The 11785-nt window shown below is 51.0% G+C and overlaps 1 protein-coding gene across 1 annotated transcript in view; it reads right to left on the bottom strand.

Annotated features, from left to right (window-relative positions):
- Nucleotides 1-11687, bottom strand: part of MPRIP (myosin phosphatase Rho interacting protein) — a 126988-nt gene extending 115301 nt beyond the window's left edge. Inside the window, exon 1 of the mRNA XM_007448416.1 lies at nucleotides 11565-11687. Coding sequence (XP_007448478.1) covers nucleotides 11565-11687 — 123 coding nt within the window. The remainder of the gene's footprint in view (nucleotides 1-11564) is intronic.
- Nucleotides 11688-11785: the final 98 nt, after the last annotated feature.

Here is an 11785-nt window from a genome sequence, read left to right as displayed (position 1 = left end):
CCCTACACGGCCTGGCCTTCAGCTCCCACGCCCCCTCGGCCCCCTTCCCCACAACTCTGAAGCCCCAGCTTAGCTCCTTCTCGGCAGCTAGGCTGATCCTCAGGAGAGAGCAGAGTTCCAGGTGGCTCGGACAGCCCTGTACACGGGCTCAGTGCCTCTGCCACAGACCCCAGGTCCCCATCCCAGGCTCCTCCACCCGCCCAGCGCTGTATCTGCCCGCCCACCCCACAGTCCGCAGTGCTGAGGTCTGGCTTAATGTGCCACTTCCCAACGCAGCTCACAACAGAAGCCCATGGGACCCAACAATTCCTCCCCTGGTCTCCACCTAGAAGAGCCGAAAGGAGGGTTAGACAGAAGTGTGCATGTGGGTGTTCACAGCAGCACTAGTCACAACAGCCAGAAGGCAGGACAGCCCAAGGGTCCATCTACAGACAAAGATAAACAAGATGCGCTATGCCACATAATGCAATACTCGGCCAGAAGCAAGCAGTGAACACAGGTTCATGCTACCACATGAACTCTGAAAACATGCTCAGTGCAAAAAGCCAGACAAAAGGGGTCACAATTTCTACGATTCCATTTTGGTGACATTTCCAAAAGAGGTAAATCCATAGGGAAGAAAAGCAGATTGGTGGTTGCTGAGGATGGGGGTAGGGAGTGGAGCCTAACTCCTCAACAGTAATGGCGTGTTCTTTTGGGGGTGATGAAATGTTTTAAATTAGAGTGCTGGTGAATTTAGCATATTGTGAATGTGCTAAACACAACTGAACAGTACACTTTATTTATTTATTTATTTTTGGTTGTGTTGGGCCTTTTGTTGCTGCACGCCGGCTTTCTCTAGTTGCAGCAAGCGGGGCTACTCTTGTGGTGTGCAGGTTTCTCACTGTGGTGGCTTCTCTTGTTGTGGAGCACGGGCTCTAGGCACATGGGCTTCAGTAGTTGTGGTGCACGGGCTCAATAGTTGTGGCGCATGGGGTTAGTTGCTCCGTGGCATGTGGGATCTTCCCAGACCAGGGCTCAAACCTGTGTCCCCTGCATTGGCAGGCGGATTCTTAACCACTGCGCCACCAGGGAAGTCCTGAACTGTATGCTTTAAAGTGATTAATTTTACGTTCCATGAATTTTACCTCAAAAAAACAAAAACCCACACACAGACCTCACTAGATCTCAGGCCCAGAGACGGGAGGGCACGAGGCCGCCGGCCTGCTGGCCATCCTCCCTCCCACACCCCAGCTCAGCTGCTCACTCACCCTTCTGCCCACACACACGCCCTGCAAGCCCAGCCCATGCCCAGGGCTCCTCCCTGGACAGCAGCAGCTGCAGGAAGAGGGGAAAGGGACACTTTAGAAAGCCCCTTCCCTGTTTGGGCTTGACAAGGAGCTGATGGCCGTGGGATTTTTGGAACATGACGCCACTTGTGGCAAAGGGAGGAATGCTACAGAATGCATGGGGACAAATTTCTGAGGCAACGGCTTTGCAGGAAAAAAATCACACCCTGTCCCTCAAAAAGCTGTGCTTCCTATAAAGTAACAGGTAGGACAGGAGAGTCCAATGGAAGGAAAAAAAAAAGAGACAGGAAATTTAACAAGTTCAGCCCAAGCCTCATCCTCCAGCCCCACTCTTCCCAGCACATATACCCCTGGCAGGGCAGCCCCTGGCTGCTGGACACGAGGGGCCAAGGGACACACACAGCTAGAGATCTAAGGTCCAGAAAGCCTACCTGAGCCCACCCAGGTCCACAAGGGCAACAGTGGGAGGAGGCCGAGTCAGACTATCTGCGTTTGCGTCCCACCTCTGCCACTTGCTCTGTCACCCCTGGGCAAGTTCTAGGACCTCTTTCCATCTCAGTTTTCTTATCTCTCTACTTCATAAGGCTGTTATGAATATAAATGAGTTAACAGTGGCCTGGCACACAGCAGTTATTGTTAGCTATGAATGCCACCACTGACCACTGACTGCCACAATAAATAATCTCAGAGCACGTCAACTGCTCCTTCGATTTAAGTATAGAAAGCCACCCCAGACAAGGCTGCATGGCCAGCTCGCTGGCCCAGTTCCCAGGAAGATCCTCTAAGTTCAGGGTTTCTAGGAGGGAAGGGAGATGTGGGGATGAGAGTCAACGGGCTGTATGCCAAGATGGCATCTGCCTGTTAGAAGAGCTTGCTCACAGGCTCTCGCAAGGAGCCACATCTGCTTGTTTAGACCCCACAGAACGCTCCACCCCCTGCAAGAGTGTGTGATCTGTAAAGGATGTGGGACAGCAGGGGAGGAAGCTGGAGAACCCACCTGCCAGCTGAAGTGAGTTAATCAATGCTGGCGACCAAAGGGCCTGGCCAGACCTCCTGCTCGCTGCCCAGTGATTCAGGACTGGGTCCAGGCTGCTCTCTACCCTCCTCTGCCCATCTCCCCCAGGCCCACAGGCAAGAAAACTTGGATTCCCAGACAACTGCTCCCAGGGACACCAGCAGGATAAGCAGCTTCTCTTAACCCTCTCCCACCTTGCTGATGGCCACTCAGACACTTCCATGCAGTGACTTCTGAAATCGGGATGTGCCACTGCCATTCACGGGACTTGCACTGTGCATTTCTCTGGGCTTGGCAGGTGCTCAGGGGTGGCTGTCACACTGGCTGCTGCCCTCTGGAGCAGCCCACACCCTCTAATGGTAAGTCTCAGCCTGATGGTACCTGGCCTCTTCACTTTTTTTTTGGGGGGGGGGGCACGCTGCACGGCATATGGGATCTTAGCTCCCTGACTAGGGATCGAACCCGTGCCCCTTGCAATGGAAGTGCAGAGTCTTAACCACTGGACCACCAGGGAAGTCCCGCCTCTTCTCTTCTTATACTCTAAAAATTCTTAAAATCAGTTCACTCTTTACACTTAAACATGTTCTGAAAATCAAACCCACATAAGGAAACCCACAAGGCCCTTCCAATCCCTCGGGGCTGATGTGGGGAAGCTGCTAGGGTGATGCCAAGCAGCTCGCAGGAGAGTAGGTGGCCTGGGCCCCTGCTCTGTGGGCACAGGGCAGACAGAAAGAGAGTCTGAGGGCCAGCCAACCCACAGCACCTCGCCACAAAGGTGGCTCCCCTCTCTGGGTCAGTGCTGATGAAACGAACCCCGTATACTGAGCGCCCACTACACACCCAAGCATTCACAGACTTGGCACTCTTGCTATTTCCTGCATCTTCCACCATCCTCACAGGCGCCCACAGACATGGGTCTTGTTGCAGCCCCCGTTTTCAGAGGAGGGATGCAGACTCTTAAATTCTGAGTGAGTTGCTCAAGCAGCATAAGACCCAAATCTGAGCTGAAAGCCCCCTCCCTCAACCCTCCCATTCCCTTACCTGAGCACGTGTAACTGTGTCGGATTTCTAGGTCAGAGAGGTCCCTAAGCGGAAGACCCGCCAGCCCCAGGTAGACAGGCTCTGAGTGCGGCACCCGGGAGACCTGGACTCTTTCTCTGGTTCAGCTGGGACTCCCAGCAGCTGCTCCCCCGCCCAGCCCCTTTAGCTGTGGGCCAGGATACTAGGAGGGGAGAGACGGGACCACAGGTGCACATGGAGTCTCCCCAGCCTGCCTGTTCCAACCAGGGCTTTAGGACCTAGGGATCAAGGACACAACTACCTCCTGATTCTGAATCCCTCAGGGGAGAACAGTGCTTCCTGCTCAGGGCTGCACCAAAGGTGTGGTCGCTGCAACAGGCCAGCAGCCTGTCCAGGGGACGTGAGACACCCCAAGGCTGAGATGTCAGGACCTGCGGGAGGACCTGCAAAATGCTCTGCCTGCCCCATGCGCCCCCAGCAACTAAGGAATCCAAGTCAGGGTAAGGCCCTGTTTCTGACAGCAAAGGTTAATGCATGTTAGCAGACACAGGGAGGGCCAAAAAAAACTTTGAAAAAATCCACACTGGTCTTCCTGTGACCTAGGCTGAACCTCCCTGGGTCTCAGTGGCTCCATCTGCTAATGGGGACAATCCTTCACCTGCTTAAGGGTGGGGGGAATCACCCAGCCCCTCAGGCCCCTCCTCCCAGGGGTAGGAATTAGAACTCCATTAAACAGCTTTAATTCAGTTTGCAATACCCCAGCCTCCTACTGAAACAGTACCATGTTAACGAGTCAAAGTGGCCTTGCCAGGAGGAGGGAGGACAGGTTCCTGGCCGCACGAAGGCTGGTGTGTGAACCATGTGGCACACAGCCCCATCCCTAGGCAGCTCCGCGACCCAGGGCAGGCACTCAACCTCTCTGAAACTCAACGTCCCCTACACTCCACAGGTGGCCATGTTGCCACCAGCCCTGCTCGCCTCCCCAGCCGCCGGCGGTGGAAGGAAGTCACGGTACACACAACACCTGATCCAGTGCGAAGCAGGCTCCGGAGGACTCCACAGGCCTGTCTACTCACTCTCACCACGAGCTGCCCCAAGGACCGGGCAGGACACCGTCCAGCACAGCACACACACCAAGCTGAGCGAGGGGAGGAAGGAGCTGGAAGGGTTACAGCCTCCAGGCAAGAACCAGGCTGTGGTTTCATGTGAACTAGGATGACCCTGACTGAGAAAACCAGCGAGTGGTTTGGAAGATTCTAGTTCCAGGCTCCAGAAACAAAATGCCAGCGAATCAATCCTCTGGCTCTCTCGCCCCCAAAGGAAATGACAGTATAATGGGAGTCGTGGGGATGGGCATTCAGGGGTCCCATCCCAGGGAAGCTGTGAAAGAGCCGCAGACAATTTCACAGAGCCCTCAGCTGCTCAAACTGAAGGGACCACGAAATCTAGGGCAGAGTTTTCAAACCTGCCCCCTCGCAGACCTCAGAAATGACTGGAGGTCCCATGGGTGGGAAACAGATGGCTGAGAGGCCAAGCTCTGACCCCATGTCGCCCAGAACAGTGTCACTTTTCCTGTTTCATACACAATATTTCTGTACGAGATTCCTTTGAGTAAAAGGCCCCGCAATTTAAAGTTTGAAAACCATTGACCTGGTCCAACCATGTCGTTTCAGATGAGAAAGTGATGCTTGGAGAGTGAGTTTCCAAGGATAAACGAAAAGCCTGTTTTCTCAGATTAAATGCTTCGAAATTGGCACCCAGTGCTCACCACGCCTCCCTGTGTGCCTCGCTCCCCCACAGTACGAGGATGCGGGCAGTAGGATATTACTTCCCTCTTGTCTCTTTTCCCTGATTGCAATGCTCTCTCCTCTCCTTCAAGTCTAGCTGGCAGCTTGGGAACAATTTAAAGATAAATATTCCAAGTCAAATTTATTTCAGTTACACAACATCAGGGTCCTAGTGATCAGGCAAGAGCAGATCTGTTCCCCACAGGAGAGACCGTCAGCATGCTTCTTGGAATATTAATTACCACAAAGGGGGTTCAGGAGTCTCCACCCATTCCATTAGTGGACCACTCCCTGTGTATAGAATGTGGGCACCTGCTTTACAGGTGGGAAACCGAGGCCGGGAGAATGTAAGTAATCTTTCTGGGTCACCCTGCCACGTCTGTGCCAAGAACAGAACACAGGTCGTCGACTGTAGTCCTTCTGCATGGCAAGGGCACAGGAACTCAGAAAGAAAGGTCAAGTAGCAGGCTAGAACACAGGGAAAAAAGCAGCTAGGATACAGCTGCAAAACACTCAGCAAATACAAAGCGTTGTGCAGAATGCAGTCACCACGTCCTGCCATGTGCCTGGAGGGACATGTAAGCCTGTCCCCACCCCCCCAACCCCGGGCTCTCACTCACTCCCCACAGCATAGGTCCACTAAGCTCTGACCAGCAAGCACCCTCCTCTCTTCTGCCCTGCAGGGAGTAGGGATCAGAGCCCCAGAGCTCTAAAACACAGTAAAAGGAGTCACCAAAAAAGAAGTGACATTCAAAGAAAGAACCCCCTGAAGTTGGCAAAAAGACATGAAGAGGGGAATGCAAACAGGAGTAACAGCACGAGAGCGCCAACATTCCAGGAATCCAAATGCAGGCCAAGGAGAAAAACCCACAAGCACAGCCTTCCCACCCTGGACTTCCCCCAAGGGTCTCTGGCCAGGCCACTGCAGCCAGAGCCTCCCCATCCACCACTGTAGGCGCCAGCCACACGTGGCTACTGAGCACTGGGAAAGTGGCTAGTCCGGACCAAGGGTGCTGTAAAGGTAAAAGTGTATATAACAGCTTTGTTACATGTTGAAATGATAATATTTTGGATACGGTTAAATAAAACATAAAGTTAATTTCACCTGTTTCTTTTTACTTTTTAAATGTGGCAACTAGACAATTTTAAATTACATGTGTGGCTCGCATTACACTTCTATTGGACAGGGCTGGTCTAACCCAGGGGGGTTGGCAAGCTATGTATGCTCGTTCCATTGACCAAATCTAGCCCATTGGCTATTTTTTTAAGGTCTCAAAACCAAGAATGATTTTTACATTTTCAAAGAGTTATATAAGTACCTACTTAAATTCCTCGATTTTTCCTATGGGCCTGCAAAGCCTAAAATATTTACTATCTGGCCCTTTAAGAAAAAATCTGCCAATCCCTTGTCTAGACTCTAGAAACAATCAGATATTCACTCCAATGACACAAGGAGCAGGGGGCAGGTTTGGAATTTGTGTGTGATTTTTGCACGTTTATTTTTTTTAACTGAGATAAAATTCACATCACATAAAATTAACCACTTTAAAATGCATAATTCAGTGGCATTTAGTAATTTCCTCATGTTATATAAACAGCATCTCTATCTAATTCTAAAACATTTCATTACCCCAAAACAGAACCCCAACCCCATCAGCAGGCACTCCCCATTCCCCCCTTACCAGAACCCTGGCAACCACTAACTTGCTTTCTGTTTTTACAGGTTTACCTGTTGTAGACATTTCATGTAAGTGGAATCATACAGTATGTGACCTTTTGAGTCTGATTCTTTTCACTTAATATCATGTCTCTGAGGCTCAACCATGTTGTGGCACGTCTCAGTACTTCATTCCCTTTTATGACTGAACGATATTCCATTGTATGGATTAGACCACAATTTGTTTATCTATTCATCCACTGATCAATATTTGGGTTGTTGCTACTTTTTAGCTATTGTGAATAGCACTCTTACAAATATATGCATAAAACTATTTGTTTGAATACCTGTTTTCAATTCTTTTGGGTATATGCTAGCAATGGAATCACTGAGTCATACGCTAATTGTTCTGATGAACTGCCAAACTGACTTCCACAGCGGCTGTACCATTTTACATTCCCATGAGCAATGCACAAGGGCTCCAATTTCTCCACATCTTCACCGCACTTAATACTTCCCCTTTTCTACTAAAGCCATCCTAGTAGGTGTGAAGTGGTACCTCATTATGGTTTCAATTTGCATTTCCCTAATGACTAATGATGCTGACCATCTTTTCATGTGCTTGTTGGCCATTTGTAAGGTCTGGAACTTCTGACACAACCGTGCCAAACTATCTACCAATCTGCGAATAATCACAAATCTTCTAAAAAGGGTGGGCATGGAATCTTCCCATTGTTTCTGAGATGAATGTTAAGTCAAATAAAGAAGTTCCATACCATGGAACTTCTAAGAAAGTCACAGGAACAAAGGGAAATGATGAAATGACTGACTGAAATGACTGATGAAATGATTCACTGAGGCCAACTCCTGGCCCACCCACCTCTATGTCTGGGATTCCTACACCAAGGCCCCAGCAGTCCCAGCAGTGGAGTATGGACACAGCAAGGGGCAGAATTAGACCAGGAGGGCTGAGGGGGGACAAAGAAGGACTGAAGAGCTGGGAAAGATCAAGACCAACCTGCTCATTCTCCAGGAGGGAGAAACAACCCAGCCAAGGTCCCACAACAAAACAATGCTAGACCAGGGACTAGAACTGAAGTTTGGTGACTCCTTCCACAAAAAGTGATTCCTAATGGTGCACGAGTCAGCAGGAGAATGAGACATCATGTCAGGTCAATACCCACCAGGAACCCAGGCTGGGACGAGGACCTGGAAGCCAAGAACCCTAGTTCCAGACCTGCTGCTCTGCTCCCTCTATTCTCATTTCACTCTACACAGCCTCCTGAGTGACTCCATTCACTCCCATGACATCAGAATTCCCACCTGGCCCCCACCCCTCCTCCAGCTCTAGCCGCCTACTGCCTTAAGTGGGTGATTCCACCTAAGGACCAAATTGGACCTCCACCTCCTCCAAGTCAAATTTACCACACTATTTTTACTCCTCCCCGCTCCCTCAAATCTACTCCAAATCTGCTATCCTCAACTGCCGTTAAGGGTACTTTTATCCACCCAGGTTTCCTCAATCCCCACTCTGATCAACTGCCAATATCCTGTCCCTGGTGTCTGATGACTCCTTTCCCTCCTGGCCAGCACTGACCTAGAGAAGACCTTTACTGACATTTAACTGGACTTCTCCAAGAGCATCTATTAGAACTTCTGCCTTTAGCCAGAATTATCTTCCTAAAACACAAATCCAATGGATTAAAAAGCTAAGCATAGGAAATTCCCTGGAGGTCCAGTGGTTAGGACTCCACGCTTTCACTGCCAAGGGCCTGGGTTCGATCCCTGGTCAGGGAACTAAAGTCCCACAAGCCATGCGGTGCAGCCAAAAACCAAACGAACAAGCAAAGCTAAGCATAAAAATAACTATAAAAGAACTAAGAAAAACATCAGAGACTATTTTATAACATTGGAAAGAACACCTTCATAAGAATGAGAATAAAACTACAAACTATAAAGGAAAACATGGAAATTAAACTGTCATATTTAAAACTACCACATGAGAAAGAGAAATGACCATACAATTAAAGACAATGTATGTCAGATTAACATCTAGAGCAGGAGTCGGCAAACCATGGCTCATCCTGCCAGCTACCTATTTCTGTAAATAAAGTTTCACTGGAAAGAGCCATACCCCTTAGTGTATGTCTTGTATACAGCAACTTCACACATCGGCTTTTATGCTACAACGGCAAAGCTACATAGTAGCTACTAAGATCTATGGCCCACAAGGCTGAAATATTTACTATCTGACCTTTTACATGAAAAGTTTGTGGACCGCTAACCTAGAGTATATACAGAAGCTCCTGCAAATCAATGGTGGGGGGGCCCTAACCCGATAGAAAAATGAGCAAATAATATGAAAATCCACAAAAGAACAAAATATATTCAATAAATATTACTAAAAGAGGCTTAATCTCACTGGTAACTAGGGAAATTATTAAAGAATTAAATCATTTGATAATACCCAATCCTGGCAATGATATGATACAGCCTTTTTTGTAAGACAATTTGGTGATTATCTGTAGAAAAAAAAAAAATTTAATGCACTTGATGTCAACCTAGCTATTCTATTTTTAGGTATCTGCCCCCAGAGAAATACTTGCATTTGTGCGCGCATGCACATGCATTCTCTCCCTCTCTCTCTCTCACACACACACACACACACACACACCAAAAAGCAGTTAGAAAGCTGTTCGTTGAGGCATTCACTGTCTATAATGACAAAACCTGGAAGTAACCTTGCTGTCCACCAATAAGGGAATGGTTAAACTACGGTACATCCCTGATGGTACAATATGCAAAACATCCCTGATGGTACAATGTGCAAAAAACAAGTTTGGTATATTGATATGTATTACCATGAAAACGGCTATAAAACATCATTAAGCAGAAAAAACAAAATACATTTCAGAGCAAAAACGCACATACAGTCTAGGTTTAAATAGGTTTTTTTAACTGAACTTGATTTGAGTCTGCATGTATGCAGAGAAATGCATAGAAGGACTAAAGGATAAATGCCTTAAAGAGGAGGTGGCCTCAGTGATCACTGATCTATCTTCCAGCCTTGATGGTCTAAAATAAGCTCAGGGTGGGAGAGGCAACAGGAAGCAGGGGCTTGAAGGAGACTGATGGGAACCGATTGGCTGAGGTTTTCTAATGGAGCCATGAGGATGAGAGTAAGAGGCTGGGGGAGGGCCGGATGCAGGGAGCAGCAGCTAAGGCTGCTGGCAACAGCCCTGAGTCTCCCTCCGTCTCTCTTCAAGAACAGTTTCTTCCTGAAAGATCCCAAGAGGTAGAAGGCTGGCCTAGTCTCTCCCAGCACAAATAACCCCACTCCTTTCAGAAACGACCGTTCCACTTGTGCCCTTGAGGGCCCAGGCCTATCTCAAAACCCACAATTCAACTGTGAATACAGTGCAAGATTAAGGTACTTTTAAATTTGTGACATCCCCCTCCCCACCAAATCCAATTAATAATCAGCATTTTAAAAACAGATTCAATTCAAATATGCAGATTCCATTCTAATTCAGCTAAGTTTAAGAATCGGAAAACAAGCCCTATGAGGTGTAAACACCCAATTTAGGCAGCTGCCTGGAATAACCAGAAAACTCTCTCAGAATAACCCTTGCCAAGCCAGAAACTTCCTAAATCCAAGTTTACTATTCTGTAGGTGATTCTTGTTCATTTGTTGTTTAAACTGCAAGAAGAAAAAGTTTCATAACGATGTCATGCCTTGCTCTTCACAACAGCCGAGTGAGGCAGGAGAGCCAGGGATCCCTGCTCCCAATTTACAGAGAAGGAAAATAAACGATTAACGAGGCAAAGGGACATGTTCAAGGTCGCGCAGCTGCACGTAACAGCCAAGCCTAGAAGTTCAGTCCCCTGACTCCTGGTCCAGGACCCTCATGGCCACATGCACTGCTTCCAGTGGAGAGAAGAGCATCTCCCTCAGAAGCCCGCCACAGCCCGGCACACCACCAGGACACGGACCCTGCCGTCCTAACGCTCTGACTCCGCAGCCCTGGGTGCGCGCTGAAGCTCTGGGTCTCGGGTACCAGAAGTTTCTTTCTGGCCACTGGGGAAGGCAGCCGGTCCCAGGCCGTCCCCCCTGCCCTGCCACCCACTCGGCCGGCCGTGTAAACACTTCGCAGCAAGAGAAACGGCCAGGCCGGCCCACTCCAACGCAGCGTGTCAGTGGAAGGAGCGCCCACGACGAAGTCAGCTGGGCTGGAACGGGAAGGGGCTCCCGGCCTCGCGCAGAGGGACCAAGGGGAAGCTCGTGTTGGTTGGGGGGACGGAGGCTGGGGAGAGGCCGGGGGTGGGGGGGGCGGGGCCGGCCGGGAAAGCGGGAGTGGCCGCGCGGGGCCGCAGAGCCCAGCTCCGGAAGGGTCGGCCGGGCCCAGGACCCGCGCCGGGGGCACGCCGGACGGCCCGGCGCCGCGCTGTGGGCGCGTTTCCGCCGCCAAAGCGTGCGAAACCCCCCAGGGACGAGGGACAGAGACTCGGCCGGGAGCGGCGACCCGGGGGGCGGGGAGGCCGTGCGAGCCCCTCCCCCGCCGGCGGCCCCGGGTCGCGGCCCAGAGCGAGACCCGGACCCAGGCCGCCCCCGCCCGGTGGCCGCCGGTGGGAGAGGGTGCGGAGCCGGGCGGCCGAGTGTGGTCCCGCGCTTTGTTCCCGCGCTCGGCCGGGCGCCTCGAGACGCCGAAACGCATGAGTCACCGGGCGGCGAGCGGAGGGCGCCGCTCCGTCCCGCGGGCGCCGCTTTGTCCGCCCCGCCCGCGCCGCCCGCTCACCTGCGTCAGGTCCTCGTCGTTGAGCAAATGCGACTCGCGGGGCTTGAAGCAGTTCTGACACTTGCTCTTGTTGAAGATGTTGGCCTGGAATTTCCTGCACGGGTTCTCCTTGGCCGCCGACATGGCCGGGAACGGGCTCAGGCCGGGCACCGCCGCATCCCCGGCCGCCGCCTCCAGCCGCGCACGCAGGCCGGCGCCTCACAGAGCGCGCGGCCCCCGCC

Source organism: Lipotes vexillifer, unplaced genomic scaffold (assembly GCF_000442215.2).
Source record: "Lipotes vexillifer unplaced genomic scaffold, Lipotes_vexillifer_v1.1 scaffold533, whole genome shotgun sequence".
Classification (NCBI taxonomy): domain Eukaryota; kingdom Metazoa; phylum Chordata; class Mammalia; order Artiodactyla; family Lipotidae; genus Lipotes; species Lipotes vexillifer.
The sequence above is the reverse complement of the archived record's forward strand: the minus strand, read 5'-3'. Positions and strand labels throughout refer to the sequence as shown.